The sequence below is a fragment of the Leptidea sinapis genome, chromosome 3 (genome assembly GCF_905404315.1).
Source record: "Leptidea sinapis chromosome 3, ilLepSina1.1, whole genome shotgun sequence".
In the NCBI taxonomy this organism is placed as follows: domain Eukaryota; kingdom Metazoa; phylum Arthropoda; class Insecta; order Lepidoptera; family Pieridae; genus Leptidea; species Leptidea sinapis.
The window spans coordinates 1,165,757-1,193,216 of record NC_066267.1 but is presented as its reverse complement, the minus strand read 5'-3'; the positions used below and the strand labels follow the sequence as shown (position 1 = coordinate 1,193,216).

Genomic DNA, 27,460 nt, shown 5'->3' with positions numbered 1-27,460 from the left:
TAGCTGACCCAGGAAACGTTGTATTACCATATAAAGTAAAAAAAACAATTCATTACTTAATTAAAATTATTGGGTTATAAAAAATAGATTACGACCGATTCTCAGACCTACCAAATATATCTAACATAAAATTTATCGTATTACAATAATTATAATATTCGATTGTCATCTTGCAGATCTGTGGATGGAACAGAATAATATAAAAATCGCGATACAAAAATAGGTGTTGGTCGTAGACGTGTGAAAATTTGATGTTGTATGTTTAATGCTGAATCATAATAAAATAGAATAAATTGTCAAAATAAATAAAAATAATATTTAGGGCTATGAAAAATAGATGTTGGCCGATATGCATATTTTCAGACAAATCTGTTTAGTGGTTTCGTAGGAGTTTGGTAACAAACACCGGGACACGAGAATTTTATGTAAAACATGTATTTTATTATTAAACTAGCTGACCTGGCAAACGTTGTTTTGCCATATAAATTATATATGTAAACCTTCCTTGAGCTTCAACGAATCTATTACAAAATATTTCATTGAGATCGGTCGAATAGTTTATGAGTTATTAGGGAACATACAAACATACATTCTCTATTATATATATTATATATATATATCTATATATATATATATCTCTTGGCACCGCCTGACGTTTCCATACAAACATTTCTTTTATGTTATTTATGTACCATGAATATTTTTTAAAAGTAAATTTCGTATATTTCATACAGTTTCTCTAAGATATAGCAGCACCTAAAGAGTCCCGATCGATATCTACGAGATATTGGAAAGCCGATAGCACGAGGAATCTTCAACAAAAGCTTCTAAAGGGTGCATTCACCTCGGTGCTAGCACACGCTCCGAGCAAAGCGCTCAGTAAACAGAAACAAAGACTCCATTGAAACCAGGTTAAGTGTCGGAGGAAACCCCGCTAGCGAAATGATAAAAATGGACATCAAACTTGAAACTGAAATTCCGTGTATTAGAAATACTTGTTACATGAATTGCATACCATAGTGATAAACTCAATTGTATTTATGGACATGCGGGCGACAAACGTTAAACAATAATTAAGAGCTATTGATTCGCACATTGCCAATACTTAATAGAATACAATAAGAATGTCTTACTAGCGTCGGGTTGAATAATAATATATTAATAAAAATTTAACGTTTACGCAAAAACAAAATATGAAAAACACAGTTATAATTACACGCGTTTTAAACCTTTAAAAAGTGTTTTATTTAAATGTGTAACAATCGCTTTAATCAAAGAAAATATAACTCCTTACTGATAAATCTAAAACTAAAAGAAATATAAAATACTTATAAGAAGCCACAACCTGAGAGTTTAACAGGACATACATACCAAGATTTACAAACCATGTGTCACTTTAACCCAAGAGGTCGTGGGTTCGAGTCAGTCCCGCATCGTTCATAAATTTTGGTTACAAATTTAATTCCAGAATTGATCGAAAATATCTTCTCCTTTTATAAAATACTTTCACCTCGGTGTGCCGTTTGGCAGAAACCTTCTCCAACTGTCTGCATAGAAGCAACTCTATCCTTTGCAAGTTCCAAACCTTGTCCATTATGGCCTCTAACTCAGGCGCATATCGTCCCTTTACATCTTTGGTGTGTTGGGGCAATCTTTGGGACACCAGATCATAACTGTCTTGCTCCTTTTGTCTCCGTTTCTGTCATTATTAATTATGTCGCAGACTTTAGTTTTTTCTCTTACACTCTATGCATGTATTTCCAATCTTGTCCCGAAGTTTTTATCCCAAAATTGTTCTCTCCATTGCACGTTGACATTGCTAATTTCCCTCGATGATTATCTGCGAGGGACCAAGTTTCGCAACCATATTATGTTATAGAAGGCAGACTGAATATCTTCATTTTAATATTTACGCTTTAAATCTCTTCACATTTTCTTTCAAAGGCCAATCTTTTGTAACTGCTTTTATTTACTTACTACCTTCTACCCGCAACTTCGTGTCCGCGTGGAATAATTACTTTGCAAATAATACACATACAAACTGCGGTTGCTAATAAATTTTTATACACTACCAACTACAGAACTTTCATACCCCTTGTTCATCTCCACGCAGCTCGAAAATTAATAAACGCTAGAACAAATATTTTTATTTATTCTTATCAAGTGCCAAATGCATAGTTTCATGGTTACATATTCGATAATGACGATCTTACATACAAACATCCACCCGTATTTCAACCCCTGCAAGCTTTTTATTCGCGATAAAAAGTCTATGTCCTTTCTCAAGCTCATCTATCTTGTCTGTCTCTGTATTAGATTTCATAAAAATCGCTTCAGTGGTTTAGGCGTAACAAACAAACTTACATTCACATTTATATTATTTGTAGGGACTTAGACTTACCCTTTACCGTGACCGACCTGAGGTGCGAATAATATTGAAGAAAGCATTGATTATTGCATCGATAAAACATCTGAATTGCTCAATACTCATTCGGAGTAATTCAAGTAAAAACTGCTTGTCGACGTACCGACGGTGCGGCGCCGAGGGCTGGCGCCAACGTCTCGCCGCGGCCGCTTCCACGAACTGTGCTGGCTCCACACTCCGTCCACCACGCTCGCCAACTGACAGCTGCTGCGGAGATCAGACCACGTCAATTGACAGTCATTCAGATATGCACGGCCCCGTTAAGATGCTTAAATAATCTGTTACATCGTATGCTGCTATAACGGTGAATGCGCGAAATAGGCATTTTTATTTGTTTGAGACCCGCCATTGACATCTCTCAATCCCCGAGTTGTTGTTATCCGTCGGGGCTTGTTTAAATCAAATCAGTATCACTTTCTTTATTTAGTTAAAAAAATTGCACTTGAATGTCAAAAGTTAAACCTTTTTGCTATTTACCAGCAATTCGGAAAAGGTTGTGCTTTAATGAGAAGAAGTGGCATGTATCTCATTACTACTTTCTTAAACTATTTACAGCTTCATCGTTTTACAAATTATTTTGACTACTAGATTTATATATGTACGCAACAAATATACTGAAACGTTATGGAAAGTTATGAGAAAAATTGCAATTATTGGGGCTATAATATGCAAATATTGGGGTTCAGAAGGTTATCAAATGAAAAGTAGATTCTGTAGATGAAGCCACAACCTGAGAGTTGAACGCGATAGATGGGAGTCCCGCACCGTTCATAAATTTTGTTTTCAAATATAATTTGTATGATATATTATCTGACTATAAATACATCAGTTTACATTAACTAGCGTCTCCGATGACATGATCATTCAGCCACCACAAGAGCACTACGACCGCGTTTTAGGGTAGGGAAAGTTTAGTTAAATTTTGTTCCAGATGAGATTTTGATCTTGTTTTGAATATTCCGAAGTGATTATCGGTTATGAAATACTCTAGCTGGAAGCTGACGTCTTCCTTTCCAAATTCGTGCATGCCTTAATACTATGGTTGTGATAGCTCTTTACTTAAATTGAACTGGTCAGTGTAATGTCATCATCATTATCATCAGCCGGAAGACGTCCACTGCTGGACAAAGGCCTCCCCCAAAGATCTCCACGACGATCGGTCCTGCGCTGCCCTCATCCAACGTATTCCGGCGATCTCTCATGATTTCTCTCCTCATTCAGTCCTCCTCAATTTAATGTAGTTTGCCACAAATACGAAGACGACCTTTTCAATATTTGCGCAATCATGTTTAGATAACCTCCATGCTTGTACGTTCCAATATATTTCTTGGAATAGTTGCAGCGTGATAAGAGACATGTCCGGCTCAATGCGTTCCGACGATAATGTGAAATTTCAATAAGAAGTGCTATAAGCCAACTTACCAATACTCGCCATGCGAAATAGTTATTCTTTTTATATGAATAAACGTTATTTTTATATCTGTATTGACATTCAATTTATCGAGACGTTTAAATGTCTGGTATTTTTCATAATAAGAATATAAACATCAACACATGTATCGCGGGCTTCCGTAAGTTTGTTCACAATTAAGATTGCTCTGTTCGATTGTTGAACGCCTAGTAGGATATTATTACAAGTGCCCGCATATTTAAAACATTATAATTATAATTCAAGAAAAACGTAATTACTTTAAAACCATTTAAAATTGACAAAGTTAAATAATATTAAAGATGTACTTATTTATAAACGTGACGTAAAGTGAAGACGATATAATTCTGGTCGTTTACGCATCATAGCACAATCAAAGGTATCATCATCAGCCCGAAGGCGTCCACTGCTGGACAAAGGCCTCCCTCAAAGATCTCCAAGACGATCGGTCCTGCGCTGCCCTCTTCCAATTTACTCCGGTGATCCTGACCAGGTCGTCGGTCTATCTTGTGGGGGGCGTACCAAATACTTCGTCTTCCGGTTCGTGGTCGCCATTCGAGGACTTAATGCCCCACCAGCCATCTGTCGGTCGAACTATGTGCCCTGCCCTGCCACTGCCACTTCAGTTTCGCAATAATTTGGGCTATGTCGGTTTCTTTGGTTGGTTCCATTGCTCTCTGAGCGACCATGAGCTTTCACATCAGACCCATAGTTAGCGACTACGTCTGCGTACCAAATGTATACCTCTCACCTGAATTCTAGTTGGTTTGACATCTCTGCGGATAGTTGCACCGTTTAAAAAAAAAGGTTCTTCTAATGCGAAATGTATACATGCGCAAACATAGGAGAAGAAGAAGAAGTTTAGTGAAGTGCAGGTATATAACGTGTTGCGATACCACCCCGATTCGATAGTGTATCTCACTCGCCACCAACTAAACCCCAGCGCTCACATGTTGATGATGTCATAAACAAAAACCCAGACACGGGCCTTTTATTATCGATGAATACTTTTAGGAAATATCGTCATTACTCTCAAGGCTCATGTGCATTACGTTAGCACTCATGCTATGATTTCTTGAAAAATTAGTTTTCAAGGTACTCATTCATATTTACTATTCGATGATTTGGATGGATTATCCTTGTCACGTTTTTCAGCTTCGCTTTAATTCAACCGTACTTAAAAATGTTTTATATAATTATAATGACATAAAACGGTGCACTTACATCACAGACACTCAATATTTAATAATAAAAAAAAACTAAAAAACACGGTAAAAAGCATAAAATTCTCTTTGATATTCGAAAATTTCCTAATATTAGATAAATCCGTTAAAGATACTGGTTGAAATTTAAAATTAACATCATTTCCTGCTTTCTAGACGATTGATGATAATCATATAAATTAAAAAAAAAATCTTATTTTGCAAATTGAAAAATGGAATAATTTTATCATCGGTCCTCGATAAATCTACGAAGATTAAACGAAATCTGGCCGTTAAAAGTGGGTCTAAATCGCGCCCAAATAGTCGGTTACAAACAAACATACATACATACAGGTGAAGCTAATATAAAACGTGTTAAAATTACTTTCAACATTTAAAGCATTTTCTTAATTTTCTTTCATAGCGCAAGAAATGGAACAATGGTGCATTGTGCTCAGGCTGCATTATTAGTAACGTGTAAATCTTTACAACGTGTAAGATTGGCGATTATACTCTGACAATAAATCATATCCGACCGGTCAAGACTAACACGACCAATAAGTATGACCTGAAAACTCGTTTCTGTGTGCGTTCAATTTAGAACTGAACATATGTGAATGTGATGTTTAAACTGTCTAAGTTTAAACATCGCCACAACATACCGCCAGTTTCATGCTTTGGGTTATATTATTACTGGCTATAAAAGAACGAGTGGTTTTAATTTTTTCCGTTCCTGTGGAATTATACAATACCAAAAGATGTTTTAGTCATTTGAGAATATTACTGGCACATTTATGAAGTGTTGTGATGCATAAAAAAGTTTATTCCAATTTTAACCCAGATATGCCTACTGTCCTATATTTAGGACAGTAGAAATAAAAAAAAATATCAGAATACCCTCTTTATCTAAGATTATTTAGTCTTATGATTTGCAGTAAGAAACGTGTCAGCTTTATTAGAAAAAATAAAAAGACAGTTATTTTAACAGTTTTTACCTTATATTTTACCTTATAAGTGTGTAATAAAAGTGCGTTGCAGACATGGCAAATGACAGGTATGTATAAAAAGTTATATTTTACTCGTGAGTTGTTTTTTTCTGTGTTAATATCTAGTTGATAACCTTAACTTTTGTACGAAATAAATATTCTAGCAAAATAATATAAATAAATTACGTATAACTTGTTACAAATACTAGCGTACTATATATAGGACAGTAGGATAATATACATGATTTTAGTACAATAATACAACTTTTTCTTTACAGACCGTTAGCTGCGCATGAAATTTTAGATGCTTTAGAAAATGTTTCTGATAATGAAGAAGATTATAGTGAACGACTGATATGTATTCTACCTCCTCCTGTTGATCCTGACTGTCTCACTGACGAAGATTCGGGTGAAGAAGATAATGTAACTTTGAATAATTTGCCACGAAACATTCTGCTTCAACCGGCTGAAGTAATGATTCAAGGGCAGATTATGGTGAGTGATACAGAAGAAGAACCTTCTGATTCTACAGGTCGAACTAAACGTAGGCGTACCTACGCATGGAGAAAACGGGACTTGGCAAAAAATCCCGTGAATTGGCCAGATGTTCAAGGCGCTTGCCAAGATAAGCGCCCAATTGAGTGGTTTGAAAACTTCTTAGATGAAGATGTTATTTCGTTGTTGGTGTCAGAGAGCAATAAATATGCTGTCAAAAAGAATTTGCCTGGAGACATAACCACTGAAGATATGAAATGTTTCATCGGCATATTGTTGGTTAGTGGTTATTCATGGCTCCCCCGTAGAAGAATGTATTGGGAAAACTCCCCTGATACAAAGAATGAATTGATCAGCTCGGCTATGACTAGGGATAGATTTGACTTTATTTTTCGCCACCTTCATGTCAATGATAATCTGGATTTGCAAGACAAATACACAAAAGTACGCCCCCTAGTTACACTTCTAAATAAAAAGTTCTTAGAGTTTTCTCCTCTTGAAGAGCATTACAGTGTAGATGAGGCCATGATCCCCTACTATGGTAGACATGGCTGCAAACAGCACATAAAAGGTAAACCTATTAGGTACGGGTTCAAAGCTTGGGTTGGTGCTACACGGTTAGGGTATGTTTTATGGATGGAACCATACCAAGGTGCTACAACTATGTGCAATCCAATATATAAAGAATTGGGGCTGGGTGCAAGCGTTGTTCTCACTTTTTGCGATGTGCTGATTTCACGTGGCTTCGACCTTCCTTACCACGTAGTTTTTGATAATTTTTTTACTGGGACGCCCTTGCTGGAAGAGATAACAAAGAAAGGCCTTCGTTGCACTGGGACAGTTCGAGAAAACAGGACATCTAGTTGTCCTCTGATTACATCGAAGTTACTGAAAAAAAAGGAACGTGGTGCTGTCGATTACAGAACGACACATGACAACACGTTCATTATTGCTAAATGGCATGACAATAATATATTCAGTATTGCTTCTAATGCTGTAGGAATAAATCCTAAACAATCTGCCAAACGCTTCTCACAAAGTGAAAAGAGAAACATTGTCATAGAAGAACCACATATGGTGTCCATCTATAACAAATATATGGGAGGAGTGGATCGGTCTGATGAAAATATTTCACATTACCGAATTGGTATACGAGGTAAGAAATGGTACATGCCGTTGCTCACACACATGATTGATCTTGCCGAACATAATGCATGGCAGTTATATAAAATAAATCATGGAAAACTGGATCATCTTGGCTTTCGCAGAAGGGTAGCAATTGCTTTGATTGAATCAAACAGAAAAAATGCCAAAAGAGGGCCTAGCCGACCCTCCCATCATGAACATGCTGATAGTCGTAAAGACCAAATGAATCATCTGGTTATTCCTCAATCGAAGCAAACACACTGTCGTCAATGTCACAAAAAATGTTTGACACGTTGCAAGAAATGTGATGTTGGAGTGTGTGTCAAGTGTTTTGAAACATATCATTCATAAATAGTGTTAATCTAGTAAATTACATATAACAATGGGTAATATAATCAATAGTTATCTAATAAACTACACTTTTTGATTACATTCTGTTTTGTCATAAATGGTCTTTTATTTCCTCTTATTATCCTACTGTCCTACATATAGGACGGCTGTTTCCCTGAAAGCCTTAGACTTAATTTTTTTTTCATAATTTTTTTTATGTTGCATAAGATCTAATAAACTAAATAATGTAACTTTTTTCAAAATTTTCAGAAAATTTTAGTTTCAGGCTTATCTGGGTTAAGACAGTCGGATTTTAACAAAAATTGCAGTTAATTGAGTATCGTGGCGGGAATCGTTGATAGTTCATATTAATAATAAATCATTTTTAGAAAATTACTGTCGGATTGTCTTATTTCCTTCATATTTTTAAGTCTTAACTAGACTTTTGCGTAAACATAAATTTACGTAGTCCTATGCTACTTATATTTGTAGTTTCTATAAACCCATCGGTTTAAATTAACAATGACTTATCAAAGTAAACTAAAATGCATGAGAAATATAAATGAGACTAGCCTTGATTTCTTCAATGAAGTCAAAATTAGCATTTTTCTATAGAAAATTAGTTCTGCGATTAATTTTTAAATTTTCCTTTATATAAAGCACTCGTGATTTACTCCAAGGTCGAATGAGTTACCTTCGTTTACAATTTATTATCTCATTATAATTATCTTTATGAATAACAAGAAATATCTCCTTTAACTGTGTTAATGATCAAAAACCGAAGGTTTAACACAGTCTAATTAAAAATTTCACTTCTAAACAGCGCCATCGAGTTATTAACAAGCATTTTTTGCGGCTTGTCAATAATTAATTGCCAATGAATTCATTTTCCTACGTTTGGGCCACCCCAACGTTCCGCTAAACAGAAAGTTGTTCTTCGAAATCGCATTGAGAGCTCGCTATCACATCAACAGCGGTCCGGTGACGACGGCTTCGTCACAGCTCGCGCTCTGCACCTACAAACAGCAACCATTTACTGTAAACATTACATTGCGCGAACTCTATGTTCGACTCCATGTTCAGTTTTCCTTGGGATTTTCTTATTTGCTTGAGATGAATTGGTGATGGGCAATGATATGACACTAACCTAACCTAACTAGGCTATCACAGTTTCATGGATGTTACGTACGATATTGTAGTCTTAGCTATTTCCATTCTTTTGGAACTACGGAGGGGTTGAGAGCTTTCTAGAACGAAGCAGATTTCCTACGATATAAATTGACCAAATCAGGACAGCATTGGATTGGACAGCACGGATTACGAATACACCTGAAAAGTAGGTAGACGAATTGGAGAAGGAAGTGTAGTGCGAGCTACATCCCCTGAAGTAACGTCTTGAACTAAGAAGAGAATTAGTTTTTGTATTTTGGAAGTGAGAATTGAAGCTATCTATCGAAGTATCTTTGTTGAAATCCCTCGCAGTTTGTAAACTGACCTTGAATTTTTTCTTATTAATCATCTGCTAATGAGCATGTACCATAGAAATTTCGGCACACAGTTTTTGTAATTGTTCAATAATGATGAATTAAGTTTTTGTAAACTTTAAGTACATACATCCGTACAGTCGGAATCAATCTAATCACACATTCTTGTAACCCAGAAAATACTATTTTCGTTGATAAAAAAAAGCAATGTTTCTAAACCTGCAACTGCATTCTCGATTTTAGTAAGGTTAGGTACTCTAGCATTTATATAATGACCCGTTCTAAATATTTTTACACTGGCTCCGGAAAATTCTAATGGATATTTTTCATAATTGAACTAAGGAAGGCCGTTTTCAGTTTAATTCCTATGTGAATTAAGGTATTTAATTAAAACCTGTTAGTTTCAGGTATTTCATTACAATATCCTCGATATAAATAATAATATTATTAGATGATGAGAAGTATGCTTTCATTGTTGCAAGAAGTCAGTTTTCGCACACAGCTTATCATGTTTCATTAGATGTGGTTGGATAATTAGTATCTGATTCGTATGTGCCAGTTACGGGTTTTGAATCACAACATAGTTGGGCGCCAATCCTAACTGTTGAACTGCATTTGTGCATTAACTTAATGTCTAGTTCCTGCGTCGCTTCCAACTAATCACTGCCATTACTGACGCTATAATTAATAGAATCATGATTTTATTAGACATTGAAAAAACCGATATTTATAGGCTACTTTTTATTTGAGTCACGAAGAGAGACTAACCTTTTTTCTAGATATTGTTGACTTAAACGCAACTAAGGAACATTATGACTTAGTATTTTCATATCTATTGTGTGAGGTGGTGGTATAACATTTTGTGGTTAATTAAACACACGGAACATAACATAAAAGTCAATAAATAGCGGAGTAATTTGCTTGAAAGTTGTTAACAATTGGCCATCACGAGCTATAAGTGATAAACTAAGACGTGCTTAAGCTTGCGGTATATGCAGCTTTGACTCGAGAGTCATGACGGGTTGTTCTGACACCAATGAGGCTAACACAGAAACACATAACGGTACATGAGGGATGGACAGAGATGACACGTGAAATGTTATTATCTACTGTTCGGACACGATAATTATAAACCTCTCCCATTCAACATTACGTTTCCGAACGAGTTAAATCGTAAATGTAACGCTCGGAATACTCAATTGTATTAATCGTCCGTTGGCAATAAACGACGTCCGCGGTCGGCGAATGTTTTACTAATTTTTGTTTGGTGCTGTTACGTCTCAAATGCAGAACATGAATTGGTGTACTTGCATATTTTATGTAAATACAAAATTTGTGCATAACGTAACATAGCAACGCTGCTCGTTTATTTTTAACTCATTTCGTGAATCCACTGTGGTTTTATCATCGCTGCAGGCTTCTACTAACCCAGTTTCATTATTAATTATTACTTCGCAATTGAAACCTATGCTAGATTAACTCAAGTCAACTTTACGAACATTTTAATGCGTGACGATTAATGATTAAACATATTTTATTTGTAAAAATGTTATTTTGACGAGTTTAATAGGTTACTAATACCGTTACGTAAGACGGTGTGTGCATTTGTTGGGAGGTGGATGTATGATCGGTGGTAGCGCGCGGTAGCGGGGCGAGCGCGGTTGGAGTGCGCTAGGCTGCGCGTGCGCCGTGCGGCTCTCACCTTATCTCCGCGACCTCCGCCGCGACCGGACGCGCACGCCACGCGCTATGTCCACCGACCAGCCCATCCGACAACCGAACTGTTTATTTATACGTTTTACTTTGCTTACTCAAACAAGTGCGGTATATTCTCGATAGTAAGCCTCGGGCGTTTAATGTGATCGTTAATTAGACTATTGTTCAATCAGCTTGGATTTTTAAATAGTTTCGATGATGGTGTCCGATGGGGCTCTCCCAGTAGTGTGGTGTATGCGCGATAACGAACTTGTTCCTCACCAGTTATCCGGTGTAAAGTTACAAGGTGTTGTCACTGGTGCTCATATAGCCGCTGTTACTAACTTTTTGCGTATGGTGGCGGACACTCCTATTATTTTACCTCATACTCCAGTGCCGGAAGAGTTGGAAAAGGCCAGTGATGAGCCGGAAAATACAGTTAGACAAAGGAAATTGTCTCACCAAGTGGAGGTTCCATGTGTTTTCCTCTCAGAGAGTGCTTTACATAAGGCAAAGTGTCGTCAAAATTCTATAGAAGAGAAGGTAATATTTAGAACACCCGGTATAGATTATATATCAAATAAGGATGTTAAGAATTATCATTCGCTAGTAGCGACTTCAAATGATTTTTTATCAGATCAGCTATCTATAGAGATGGGCTCTTCGAAGCTTCCTTCAGTCTTAGACACTGGGGCGGAGAGTATAACTCAAAGAATCACTAGAATAATTGATTTAGACAATTTAAATAATGATAAATTTAGTAATGAAAATGATCTAGAGCTTCCTCAAAGAATAACCCGGATAATAGAGTTTGAAAATAAAAAACTACCAGTGACCAAAGATCTAGACAGCGAAGTGTCACAGAAAATAACTAGAATAATAGATTTAAACGAAAATATGTTCTCAAACAACGAAACAAATTGCTTCGATGAGAGCAGTAATAGCGAAAGAAAATCAAATCAAAAGGAATTTGTTAAGGATAACAATTTTCCTAGTATGGCAAAAATAATTGAAATGGAAAACGAAAAATCTAACGAAAGGAGAATTTCCTTAATTAGTGAAAGAGACATTGGGTGTGTGATAAAAAGTGACTCCCATGATGATGTACCACAATGTAATAACAAACCCTTACGAAGAGGTAGATTTAGTGTTGATTCCTCGTGCTCTGAAAACTCCTACGCTAATATTGAGACACTTAGGAATTTGTTAGATGACAAAAAGGATGATACTTTAGAACTTACAACAACCGTTGACCCAATGTCAGCATGTAAACCAGTCATTCGTTCGCGTTTTAGTAGAAAAAAAGCATCCGTGGCCTCGATGGGTTCGTGGGATTGCGATGACGATGTAGACGTTATTTTCAAATCTAAGCCTAAATCTAGTCAGTGGTTGAGTCTGGATTGGATTCCGCCCGCGCAGGATGAGCCAGTTAATTCCCAAATCCGCGATAAAAACGATTTCATCTCCAAATGGATTGAAGAACAAAACTGTCAGAATGCGGGAATCATTGCGGATGAAAGGCGACGCAGCTTGCCGCCGAAATCTAATGAAATATATTTGCAAAAAATGAGAAGGTTTAGCGACTCATTGCAGATATGTAAAGAAGATGCGGCCAGTGATTCGCCAGCAACTGTCAAATGGAAATGGCGCGATATGATCAAACGTCACCTTCAAGTAATAAAGAACGATAAAGGTTTGAGAAGGCAGAAAAGTGGCCTCAAAACAACTGGTGATTCGAATGTTGATAAGAGTCTGGACCCTTTGCCACAGGACACGTACATGAAACTGAATTCTATGTAAGTTTTTTTACTTGCCGTTTTTATATAGATCTATATGATACAAAAAATATTTCGTACTAGCTGACCCGACGGATGTTCTGTACATGATAGATAAGATACTGTTTTGTTATGAATTTGTCAATAATGTTGCATAACATACAGAAATATTTCGTAAAATATGCTCCCTGTTGTTATAATGAAATTGTTTACAGCAGAACCAACAAATATTGGAAATAAAAATAATTATGTGTCCCAAATCGAAATAAAAACTAGCCTTTCTTTCAAATTGCACTCCATGTAGCATTCCCCATGAAAATCCGTTCATTAGTTTAGGAGTTCACTGGAAACAAACATCAGGACACTGGATTTATATATTTATTTCGTATATTCAACATGTTTTTATAGAATAGATACAATTATTGAAAAGCTGTTTTTTGTTCCAGTCTCAAAATCTAACTTGAAAAATATTTCATTTGAACATTCTTTTGGTACGTATGTATGTAGCCACAAATTCTTAAAGATTTATTTAGAGATTTTCTTATTTCATATATCATTTAACATAACAGTAATACTCGTATAAAATTAAAATGATTACAAAGTTTTTTTTTTTAAAGTCATACACATTATTTAAACTCTTCCTATATTATTTAAGAACAATATACACATATTATAAATGTATGTAACAAGGCAAACGTTGTTTTGCTATACAAATTAAGTACCGCGCGCCCGCTCATTGTCTGAATTGTCATAGATATGTAATAAAATGTAATGATTGTATTATTTGGATTGGGAATATGTAAGCATTTCTAAGTCAAGAAAATATAGTTTTCGGATAAGTATTTACCAAAACAAACGTATAAACTAAAACCATCTCTGAAACACGCGCCATCTTTTGGTATAAGTATTACTCCTATCTGTTCAGTAGTTTTCGCAGTAGAACCGTAGGAGAAAACCGGCTCCGTTTATTTCAGTAGATTGAGGCATTAGAGTTGTAAATTTGACGACCCCGATTAGGTAGGTACAAACATTGCTTTGATGAATATGAATGTTTGTTTTCGAGTCATGGATGATTGTATGTATTTATGTATGTTGTATTAAATATATCGTTGTCTTATACCCATAGTACAGGCTATGCCTAGTTTGAGGCAAGATAATTTGTGTAAAAGTGTGTCACTATTTATTTGTTATTTATTTACTTCAATTTGTGAAGCGTATAATTCGAAACAAGATAATATCAAGTTCATCATGATGTTACATACAAAAACTCGTATTCAAAATTTAGAATCGAATGAGAGTTTTCAAAATTTGAAATATGTATCATTATTATTTATTAAATTAAATTCGGTTCTTAAAGACGACTGCATTATTATTTAAAGTGGAGTGTATTACGAGAGCACTTTAAAAGCACGCACTTCCGCAAGGCCGTCTGATTAGAATGCAGGTTGCTCGCTCCCAAGGCTACGGATGGGCCGGTCGCCGTACTCAACGTGTTCCTCGCTCGGGCAGAGGTTTTGATAAACCCATCTCAGGAAGTACAAACACACGAAGGTGACTCGCCCGAAATCATAACACGCGCCCCATCGGAAGCGATTGTGCTTTGAATTTCGCGTGCCGTTTCCTGGTGCCATGTCCTGTGTTAGCATTTTATATTGCTATGGGGCAGTACAGCCGATATTAATGCCATCTTTGTGCTGCAGAAGAGGGCAATTCACGCTATTTATTCCTAAAGAATCATTAAGAGAAAAATTTTAAGAAAGGAAAATTTTGACTGTTGCTTCTCAATATATTCTTGTATTATATGTTCATAAGCACTTTGATAAATTTGCTAGAAACTGTGACAATCATAATGTTAACATGAGGAACAAACATAAACTTGTTGAGCCTACTACTCGGCTAGATCGAGTTAGTAAGTCTTTTGCTTGTACAACAAGATCCCAGAAAATGTTCAAAACAAATGTATTTAATAGATGGTTACTGTTACCCATTATATTATATACCCATTTCAAGAGTGACCGATCTCAAGCTATTAAATAATAAGTTTAATTGTACAATATTACTTTATAAACATATTTTTTGACGAAAAGAAAAGCCCGCTAAGTTTGTTGCGCCCATTCTTCTCCGGTCTGAGGTATTCTTTTTGGAATGGGTGGTAGTTTTTGACTTTCAATAAGTGATGTCACATCCTATTTTGAATAAAAATATTTGAATTTGAACATGCATCGATGAGACGTAATTAAGATCTGACCACGAGACGGTAGAAGTACTAGCGGTTAGTGAGGTTATTAGGTATACGGACATGATGATATCCGTTTCACTGATCAGCCTTGAGGGAATACTGCGATTGCACAATAAACACCTCGTCAGCACACTTCGTTCTTCTTCCTAAGCATTCTTAAGATTCGATTGATTCAACACAAATAATATGAAAATCTTTTAAATGTTATAGAAACATCAGAAGCTTCATCAAAAAAAGTAACGTCCGAAAAATAAATACAAGAAAAATTGGGTTCAACAAAACCATTAGAATTACCAATTTCGTAGTTTAGAAAGGAAATTTAATAAGAATTTAGGATATAAGATGGAATACCATAACTTTATTTATTACTAGGTGACCCGGCAAACGGTTTTTTGCCATATAAATTATTTTTAGAGTTCGACCGTTTCTTGGACATGCAATATTACTTTATTTTTCTAAAATAAGCGTAGCTAAAGTTACTCCTTATTACATCAGCTACCTGCCAATAAAAGTCCCGTCAAAATCAGTCCAGCCACTTCAGAGATTAGCCGGAACAAACAGACAGGCAAAAATTGTAAAGAATGTTATTTTGGTGTATGTACCGTATATATGTTCATAACATGTAGTAGAAAACGGTTATTTCAATTTTACAAACAGACACTCCAATTTTATTTATATGTATAGATTATATAAACCTAAAACATATAAAATCATGCACTACTTCTACAAATTCACATTCTTATCTACCACACCATGGTGTTATCCGATCGCAATCCACCACCACGAAATTAAGGTTAGTATTCAATCTTGTCTTCGTAGGGTTACAGCCTCAATGACGTCATATATCGCGGTCCTAATCTACAGCAAACTCTCCAGGTTGAGATGATTCTCTGTAAAAAAAGGATTTTACAAACACGGACGAGTAAAAAAAGAAGGACTCCGTGTCACCTTAAATAACAGTGAAGTACCAAAACAAGCCGGTAAACGAGTAAATACATACAGCCCCACGCACACACACTAATATAAGCCGATCGGTCGCCATTATGAGATTTGCCATCATCTGACAGATCAGTTTGCGTCGCAATAAAATATTTTAAAAATGCCGTCGTGCGTTGTGAAAAACTGTAAAAACGATGCTATAAAAGTATTTGGGGCCATATAATATGATTATATAAGGGAAAAAAAATGTGTAAATGGTATCCCCCGTAACCGCACACACACTAGCATAAAGGTTGCTAATATCACGGCGCGGAGTCCTTCTTTTTTTACTACTCCGTCATTTGAATTTAATTAAAAAGGGATAACTTGATTACTTGAGTCGAAACATGTCAGAGAATAATAATAAAATATTTTGGTACATTAATTATTTTTAATGTTAGCGGATGCGATGTGTGTGCGTTATGTAGAATATTCATAAACACGGCCATTGTAATGCCTGTGAATGTGTTAATGATAAACAGAAAAGTTGTTCGAATAATGAACTAGCGTGTTTGATTACAGTGTCATCGGTATAGGATGGATCCGATAATGACAAAATTAACAAACTAAATTAATTTTAACTCCAGATCTAGATACTTTTTTGACTTTCCCAAAAAGTCAAATGTTTGAGTTTATTTTTCTTGCGTCAATTTCTATATAATATTTTATTAAAACCTATTATGCACAATATAAAACTGTAACTAATAACACAAATAAAATTAGAAACACAAAATTTTATGTACGATGCGGGACTCGAACCCACGACCTCCGCCGTTCCGTGCCGGTGCTCTAACAAACTGAGCTAACCGTTCGAGTGACGTATCGTTATAATCTTGTATGCTTTGTTCAACTGTCAGGTTGTCGCTTCATCTAGAGGATTAACTTTACAGTTGATAACCTGCTCAACCCCAATATTTGCATATTAGGAAATTGACTTGAACTAATTAATGTACTTGTAATTATATTTTATATATTATCATCTCACTGCTGGGCAAAGGCCTCCCCCTTCTTCCTCCATTCCTTATTCGAATTTCGGAAGAAGCGCGGTGATCACTGAACATCAGGATCACCGCGACCGATCACAGGACCATACGCATTTTTGGCCTCCTCTTCCCAAAAAAAATGTGTTTGTGACATGCCACGACGTGGTCACGCTTAGGAGTAGACGGTTCAAGGAAATGGAGCCTACTCAGAAACCCGTACATATTGAATCTCACCTCTTTCTGTCAGTAGTACATTATTTAATGTTTATAAAAAATGCTGGGAACCTATATGATTCCTTTTTTGCCTTCTGTATTCGCAACCTTAAAACTAGAGTATAAATTAGTCCATAGAGATAAGTTATCATAATCACTAATTACTGATATTTGATTCACTTTTATAAGATAACATATTCGGTAAAAAATCTAAATTCGATATAATTTTGTCTCATTGGCTTGGATGAACAGTTTGAACGCGTGTTTTAATTGCATTAAACAATACAGACTGTGCCAATTGTGATCTTAAAAGAGTACCACCGCGTTGGTTATTTGGTGTTATATTGAAATAGCAGTGTCCTCGTTTATTATGATACCAAGTGATGTGAAGTTTTATAATGCGATGGCGGAGGCCGTTGTGATTTGTGATACGTATCATGGATACTTTAGTATTCGAAGCTGAAAGGAAATGCGCTTGGAATAAAAAGTAAATATGGGTGTTACATCAGCTTAATAGCAAAAAGTATCAAATTCATAACAATATGAGACTGAAAGTGACTCCGCTACACTTTCACTGGTTCGAATTATTATTTGAGCAACAGTGGCGTCTTGAAATTTGCAGCGTTAACTGAGTTTTTTTTCTTCATTGCTCCACTCTCGCTTTCTAGACGCGCTATCTGTTGTCTTTTTAATGGAACAGGGCTGACAAAATCTTGCATCTTCTTGCAACAGTGGAGTGCCAAAAGACGTCAATGAACCCCTAAACATCACATTCACATCACTCCTGTCGTCGAATGCCAATATCGCTCCAATCGACAACGATAGCGTCCCGAAAAAGGTTTCTCTACAGTTAGTTCTCAAGGCATTTTCTTCTACGAACATCCTTCCGTAGTGATTTTAGAATAATAGCGCTGGGTTTGTTACGCCGATTCTTCTCAGGTCTGAGGCATTCGTTTTGGAATGGGTGGTAGTTTTTTTGACTTTCAATAAGTGATGTCACATCCTATTTTGAATTTAAATATGACGTGGAAACTTTCAAAAAAGTGCGTAAAACATGGTGTTGCATGAGCTGCAGTGATCACTTACCATCAGCTGACTACCTCCTCCTCTATCTCTTCTCTATTTCCTCTTCCTTATATCTCTATTAATTACGGTACCCATAACTCGCAGAGTAGTATGTTGCCAGAATTTCGTATTTTAATTAAAAGCTGTTTCGCTTATAATTTAGATTTTCATTGCATCTTGATTGTTCATATATTTAACGTCATAGAAACCCTCTCTCCTTATCGCGACGATTCGCGGATATCGTTGTGTACGAAAGAACAATGAAACTTTTTTTGCTTCGATCTATAACAAACACTGTAAGCGAACATGTGTTCAGTTTCAACACAATACTTAAGTCTTCAGATAATATTATACAGTCTACCTTTAATATATACGTAAAATTCGAAAAACTTACCGATTTCTGACCACTGGCGTGCCGATGCTAATATTTTGAAACAGTTACAAGAGTAACACTCATCGCATTTATCACGAATTCTGAGAATGAAAAACACAAAAACTAACAAATTTATCATTTTATCTCCTTAATATTAGGGTTTAAAGTATGATATTGCCGTATTATTGTAATAGGTACTTCGAATTGACATAGAATCTTCATGGTCTGAGATTTGTGCGTGAAACTTTTTCACCTATGTACATAGTTCTTCTTTTCAATAATGCAAAATTCGATTATCGACTTTCAGTTGTTTTTTATAGATATACTAGCCGTTCCCGCCGGCTTCGCTGGGCGAATTTTTAAAGGAAATAAATTAAACACTAAGAAATAAGTAGCCATAAACCATCTTGATTAAATTTTACATCGAATGGTGGTAGTTTAGTGGGAGATCGGGTACGATCAGTGGTTTAGGCTTGAAAGAGCCTCAAACAAAGACCTTGTTAACCATTTTCAATATATATATAAATATATATACTAGCTGACCCGATAGACGTTGTTCTGTGTATTATAAATACTGTTTTTTTATGAATTTGTCAATAATATTTTATAATAAAAAAAATATTTTGTAAAATATGCTCCCTGTTGTTAACTATAATGAATTTGTTTCACAGCAGAACTGTCAAACCGTGCGTCAATAAATTATCTCATAGAAAATATATCCGTACAAAACAAATATTGGAAATAAAAATAATTATGGGTAAATGAAACCTATCCTATCTCTCAAGTTGGACTAAACTGCACTCCATGAAGTAATGCCCATTTAAATCCTTTCTTTAGTTTAGGAGTTCATCGCGGACAAACAACGTGTCATGTTATTTATATATATTAGATAGATAGATAAGAAAAGAAAGATGGATACTTCGAAAATTCGAGTGATTTTCAATCTAATGTTGCGTTTGGAGAGGGGACTGTTGATTAGTTAGGTTCTTGTCACAGGTAGGGTAAGGAAGCCATCGCGTAATTATTACACAACTAGACCTCAATTTCAAGTGATTCAACTAATTTTTTCGGAACTTAAGTATTTAATAAATATTAACGAGGAAATTATCACCTGTTCATTTATCTTCTAAAATAGTGATTGCGAGTATTTTCTATACTCTGTAGTTAGTGTATCTGACAGTGATACAGTGATATTATTTTTATACGCTTTTTATTAGCTTCACCTGTATGTTTGTAACCGACTCATTTAGGCGCGATTTTGACCCACTATAAACGGCTAGATTTCGTTCAAACTTTGTAGATTTATCGAGGACCGATGACATTACACTAATTTGACTAAAAAATAAAAAAAATAGAAAATAAATTTAAATTGAAAATAGTGTAAAAAAATATATTTTGTTGTAAAAAAAAAGCGTGGGGTGCTTTTTAAGATATTATTAAAATAATAATTCTTCTACACCTCACGCTTTTTTTTACAATAAAATATATATTTTTTTACACTATTTTCAATTTAAATTTATTTTCTATTTTTTAGTTGAATTTTATATAAAGCGTGCTTTTTAGTTTTTTTTAACTAATATTTTTTTATTTTTTTTTTATTTGGAAAACTGACAGTGTTACAATAACTTAATAACTATACAATAGTGTGAACATTTTACACCATTTAAAAGTTTTCGCATATTGATTCTAATAACACATAGCATACATACAGATGCAACTTTTTTGTTTTTAGTATAAGTATTATATAAAATGTGTTGAGGAAATATGAGTGGAAGACTTCCAAAGAGTGGGCCTCTATACAAAATAGAAGAATAATATAATGATATAAAATCACGCGCCATACAAGCGAGCAGCCCATATTGGAACAAGTGTCAATAATTCTTAACGACACATTGTAGACTTCGCTAATTGTCGCCATTATATTTCTGCACCGCCAAATACTAATCAAGTGTGAGTTATTTACTTTCCTGTTTACCCAGCAATACAGGGTGGCCGAGAAGTTGACGTCCAAAGCTAAAATTTGAAAGCCTCATGGTGATGAGTATCCGAATCACCCCTGTTCTACGATTTTGCGTAGTTTAGGAGATAATATTTTTTTTTTCTTTTATCCGCTTTTTTCACCTGATTGTGGCTTAGGACTTATTTCTAATTTTTTTGAACACTTTTAGTTAATTTTATTGTTGATAATTATTAATTACAGTTTCAATAACCACATTAGAAACTATGAATAGTTTAGACAGTGCGGAACTAGTTTAAAATTGAGTCGTGAGTTCAAGATAACTGCTCCAGCTAAATTCATGAAAATGTTCTAGGTATAAAAAAAAATGGGGCCTATGGCTTCTAACTATTTTTAAAAACTTCCCAGAACATTGGCCAATAAAATGAGCCAAATTCAAATTTTAGCTTTGGACGTCAACTTCTCGGCCATCCTATATAATATAGGCCCGTTTGTGCGTAGTGCGTTTAACATGTCTACTAACCTAATCGAATATTTAATGATTGAACCGATATAAGCCGGTGCTTACTCACAAAGGTTTAACTAACTATGTTTTTTTTTATTAAATTTCGTTGCGAAATATATGAAAATAAAATGAGATCTTTAGGACGTCGATTTGTAAACTTTCGTGTAAAACTAACAAAATAACATTATTATTCATATTGCATTGGCAAGTGTTGGCAAATTTTATCATAATTTTTCTTTTATATAATTCATTTATTTATTTACTTGTACTTCTTTAAATAACACTTTTATACTGGAGTGTATGAATGTGCCAAAAGGCCACTGACTCTCATAGAAAATTATGCAGAAAAATATTGTGTTAAAATTAAAATATTTATGAAACAACATAATATGTAGATATATATATTTTGAGAACACATATCGATCATATATATCTTATAAAGTTATACAGTGATTAAAGATTATTTTGAATTTGAATTTGCTCCATATTACTTAAAAAGATTAACGGGTATTACAAGTTACATATTAGGAACACAAATTTCACTTACGTAACGTTCTATTACTTTCTTTATGTTATTTGAATTAAATCTTATATATGTATACTAGCTGGCCCAGCAAACGTTGTATTGCCTATATTTAAATCGCGATACAAAAGTAACTGTTGATCGTAGATGGGTGAAAATTTTAAGTTGTATGTATTTTTTAATGCTGACTCATAATCAAACAAATTTAAAAAGACGGTGATTTAGGGGGATGAAAAATAGATCTTTTCCGATTCTCAGACCTTCCCAATATGCACTCAAAATTTCATGAGAATCGGTCAAGCCGTTTCGGAGGAGTTCAATGTTTAACACCATGACACGAAAATTTTATATATTAGATTGTATTTTGAGTGCCTTTTATAATGTTGTATTTTATAAATTATTGTTAATTGCCTAATTCTGAGGCGTAACAATGTTATGTTACAATGTTGCGCACGCGTTACATTGTTGTAGTTGGGACGTTATCATTAACATGCCACGTAGTGGAGGTCGTTGAGGTGTTGACAAAATTGACTGCATTTGTCACTGACTCCGATACATATATTATGGAGTTCATGTGAAATAATGGATCGAGCTACTTTTTTATCTTGTTGATACACATGTTAGGTCGCATCGTTAATCTATACGGAATTAATTAAATTGCAATATTTGTTTTTAAAATCAACTAAGTATGGATAATATGAATTAACGAATCTTGTTTAAAAAAAAATGTGTGATTGAATGATTGAATAACGGCTTTATTGCAAACATCAACAAAAAATCTTTTTTGTTATGAAAAATAATATCAGTAATTTCACTAGCTACGACGCCCTTCAGACCGAAACACACTACTGCTTCACGGTAGAAATAGGTTGTGGTACCCATAATCTAACCGGCATCCTGTGCAAAGGAGCTGGTCTTCTTCTCTGATCTTCTTCTGAAAGTAGTTGATAAGGGCTCTTAATACGAGTAGTTGCTACGAAACCTAGAGGATTAATTTTGTAATTATTAATTAGTGCCTTACCTACAATGTCTAGCACAGCTGTTGTGATCCACTAAATAATTAAATTGTGAGGCTGCATAGGTCGTACATTGTCTACTGGGTCACCTTAAAAAATACTATATCATGTTTAATATTTGTCTAACACAGTCTCTGATAATGGTAGGTGTTGGTAATTTAAGTAGTTGCATTTTGATATAACATCAGTGGGAGGCTCCTTTGCACAGGAAGCCGGCTAGATTATGGGTACCACAACGGCGCCTGTTTATGCCGTGAAGCAGTAATGTGTAAACATTTCTGTGTTTAGGTCTGAAATTACTGGGGAAATAAGAATTCTAATGTCTCAAGATGACGAGCGCAATTGTGGTATTGCTCAGAATTTTAGGGTTTTTCAAGAATCCTGAGCGGCACTGCATTGTAATGGGTAGGGCGTATCCATATTACCGTCAGCTGATCGTCTCGTCCCTTATTTTCATAAAGATAAAGAAAAACACCTTCGTTAGTGCCCTTCGTTAGTCTTTTCTAATGTCAGCTAGACTCAAGGCGATGTATGGCACTTCTGGGAAAACCTCATTGAAAATTCACTATGCGTCTTGATACTCAATCAATTGTTATCCTTATCTGTCATTTATTTGTTCAAGTAACGGGCAATCGTCGGTATATTGTGCGCTTTTACCGTTTACTTATTATGTTTAATGGGGTTTTTGGTTCACGAATCTCCTTTCATCTGAAACATAGCCTTCGCACTAAATAACAACTTAAAGGATATGTGTCGGAGCAGGCGTATTCGTCAGATGTTAATTTTTGTTAGTGACTTGCGTTTAATAAATCACCTTTACCGCTGTTTTGAATGTATTCATTTCATGCATCGAATATTTGCGTTGAATCTTTCTTTTAGCTAAGGTCACTTAAGCAGTCTTCCGTTTTGAGTATGTGATCGCTTTCATTTCATTTCTGCTGTGGTGTTTCGGGTTTTTTACTGGTCTTTTAAAATAGACGAGTTTTATTATTCACTTATTAATCTTAATATATATAAATTACGTGACACGTTGTTTGTCCGCGATGGACTCCTAAACTAATGAACGGATTTTAATGGGGATTACTTTATGCAGTGCAGTTTGGTCCAATTGAAGAGATAGGATAGTTTTTATTTCGATTTGGGACCCATAATTATTTTTATTTTCAATATTTGTTTTGTATGGACATATTTTCTATGAGGGAAGTTAATGACGCACACTTTGGCAGTTTCGCTGCGAAACAATTTCATTATAACAACAGGGAGAATTTTTTACGAAATAATTCTGGATGTTATGAAATATTATTGGCAAAAAAAACATTATTTTTTCTATTATCTACAGAACAACGTCTCTCTGGGCAGCTAGTTATCTATAAATCTGATTCCATCAACTTGATACTAATTATAAGGTGGAAACCTTCCACAGAAAATGCATCCTTATTATTGAAATAATCTCACATTGTAAGGAAAACAATGGGTTCTTGATGTCCAATTACAACGCATCTCGCAATTTGATTAATACTTGATCACAATACATATAGTATATATACATAATTTAGTTTGCACGTGTCCATCACTGCTTGTTTTATATTATCAAGTAGTAGCTGATGTCCTATTCCAGTTGCGGCTCCCGTTTCCGCTCCAGTTCCCAACATATATGCATCTTATTTCGAGGAAGATTGCTATGGCAAACTAAACCTACAGGTCATAGCTCATAGATTTGAATTTTTGCGCGAGAACCATGGATTTTTCCGGGATAAAATGTAGCCTATGTTCTTCCCTCAGCTCGAATTCATCAAAATCAGTTCTGTAGCTCCGGCGTAAAAGCGTTACAAACAAATTTACATTCATTGTGTTCATTTATCTATATTCATCATATAAATGGTTGCAACTACTAGGATTCGAACTCGGAACCTCTAGCTTAGTAGTCAGGGTCACTAACCATTCGGCTATATCGGTCGTCAAAATGTCTACTAAACATACATATGAGTTCGAAAACCGAAAACAGATTATATTAACAATTCACATGTACATATTCACTTACACTTTTAGTCGACTTAACATATAGATGTGTACACGACAAAGGAGACCAGACGTATTTGCACATCACTGTTTGTACTTTCCAATGTATCCAATTGAATAAAGTCCAAAACCAATATAACGGGGAGCCTAGGAAAGTCCTGTATATGTATTTAATAACATTTGCGATCGATGAGATGTTAAGGCACATTGTGTTTAAATATTTAAAAATGAAATGTGAATGGGTGAAAATTTTACCCGGATACCTACAGTTTTCATTGATTTTTTTTTATGACAGTTAGGGACGAGAACAGCAGGACGTTCAGCTGTTGGTAATTGATACAATCTGCTCATTACAATGAAGTGCTGCTCAGGATTCTTGAAAAACACAAAAATTCTGAGCGGTACTACAATTGCGCTCGTCACCTTGAGACATAAGATGTTAAGTTTCACTAACTGCGGCACCCTTCAGACCAAAACACAATAATGCTTACACATTACTGCTTCACGGCAGAAAAAGGCGCCGTTGTGGTACCCATGATCTAGCCGGTAAAATTAAATATACAATAACATAATATATCTGTGTAAGTAATAGTAAATAATATATTTAAGCTGAGTTATTTTCAGTGAGTGTAAACTGTAAAGTAATGAAACAGATTGAAGACATACCGCCCTGCAAACTGGATCTGCGTAAATAGTTGCTTGATGACTCACGATACATATTATTATTATAATATGCTTACTAACAATAATCAACTGCAGACACTTAATAAAGAGCCTACTATGTGATTGTTAAACAATAATTTGCGAGCAATGTCATGATTTAGATAAAAGATTTCTCCAGTGTGCGAATTCGGGTCAAGGTGATTCAAACGTCTGCTCCGGCGTGGCTTGCGTTATGTGTTACTCTAACGTTCTACGGTTCACGTTTCGCTCCACAAGTTTAACAACCGCGCTGAACTGTAAGGAGATTATAAATAGTTACATAGTCCATAGTCATCGTCTAGAGCTCGTTTTATTATTTTGAGTTCGAATGGCGCTCGCTTTTCGATGCAAATTTATTACCCAACGAGATCGCGAGAATAGCTGCGGGTAAATTCTTCGCCCCTTTTGCCTCTTGGCCTTGTTTTACAATGCTGCTTAGAAATATGCTCTTTTTGGTTTTTATATCGGGTTTTTTGCAATCGAATGACAACGAAGATTTTATATTTTATTGATGTCACAGATAATAAACTTTCGTATCCACTTTTGTTATGAAACAAGGATTCGCATTGACGTGTCTTAAAGTCAAGTGCTGATGAGGATACATCTATAATTTTAATGCATCAATTCTAAGTGTGTCTTGATCAGGCCTTGGATAAGGTACTACAGAGCACCGGATCTATGACCCTTGAGGTGCCCTTAGCACGTGACGAGGTCTCTACTGTCGATGATAGAGATTGCCGGTCACATCGCCACAGGCACGGTTCAATTTTACGATTAGCCCGACATTGACCATAACAATAATCACTATTATCCTCCACTATTTGTATGTAATATATATAATAATACTTATTGTTTGTTTAATACACGTACATGTTATATTGTATTTCATAATTCACGATAATTTCAAATGTATGTAAGTATGTACATCATAATTTCATAATAAATTCAACATCAGCGATGTAACTAGCAGGTTATTTATGAAGGCTTATTTGGAAGACGATTTTACCGTTTTATACGAATCATCAATGAATAAATTCCGACGAGGCAACGAAGCACTGTTTACCATAGACTTAGAATGTACCTACGTATAGACGACCTGACAGCCCGATAATGCATGAATTATATTTGCCTATGTGTGCGTTATAGCTAGTGATTTACCCCCTTATTCATAATGGTCCGCTAACTTTAAACAGCCGCTTTAGGAGTGTTTTTTCTCATTCTGACTTAGGCCAATAGAAGAAGACAGATTTATTTATTCGATCCACCAGTGATAATTACATTAATTCAAGCAACAATAAAATATTTAATCTAAAGGTAATTCTAAATGCATTATCGTTTAAGGTAGATACAGCATGAAACTTAGCAGACTATTATGAATAAGGGGGTTAATATTCAAAATACTTAGGAGCTAACTCCAAGTATGGCTGATTGTTTACGACTTGTCAATCAAAATGAGTTACAGTAACATTAGATTTTGTAATAGATTTCTGTTAGAGATGTTCTTCTCACTCGCACGCTTTATTTGTCTATACGTTAGTATATTGTAAGTCTACGATGTTTACGTTTAACGGCCGTGGAATTCTGATTAATTAGTTAAGTTTCGGCTTTGGTTTGTTTCTGTCCCAAGTACCTACTTAAAGTTGATGTAAACTCAGTTGTCGGAATTCATAATGATCGAATTCGTTCATGACTAACATAAAAAACGGGTCCAAGTGCGAGTTTTTCTTGTACTAAAGGGTTCCATTCTGTTCCTACTAGATATAACACGATGTATATTTAAAAACTTTTGTAAAATAAATATGTATATGTCTACTACTATTATAAGTCTTATGTCTCGAGGTGACGAGCGCAGTTGTAGTGCCGCTCAGAATTTTTGGGTATTTCAAGAATCCTGAGCGGCACTGCATTGTAATGGGCAGG

General features: G+C 35.2%; 2 protein-coding genes across 3 annotated transcripts in view; one reads left to right on the top strand and one right to left on the bottom strand.

Moving 5' to 3' along the window:
- LOC126979478 (G-protein coupled receptor dmsr-1-like) overlaps positions 1 to 27,460 on the bottom strand; it is a 416,322-nt gene that overhangs the window by 115,935 nt on the left and 272,927 nt on the right. The window lies entirely within an intron of this gene.
- LOC126979387 (tyrosine-protein kinase Src42A) overlaps positions 1 to 27,460 on the top strand; it is a 114,273-nt gene that overhangs the window by 38,247 nt on the left and 48,566 nt on the right. The window contains exon 1 of one of the 2 annotated variants that reach the window (XM_050828659.1): positions 11,221 to 12,988. The exons of the other annotated variant lie outside the window; for it this stretch is intronic. Within the exon in view, the coding sequence (XP_050684616.1) occupies positions 11,409 to 12,988 (1,580 nt within the window). The 5' untranslated portion in view covers positions 11,221 to 11,408. Of the gene's footprint in view, positions 1 to 11,220; positions 12,989 to 27,460 lie in introns of those variants that run through there. 2 annotated transcript variants of the gene reach the window in all.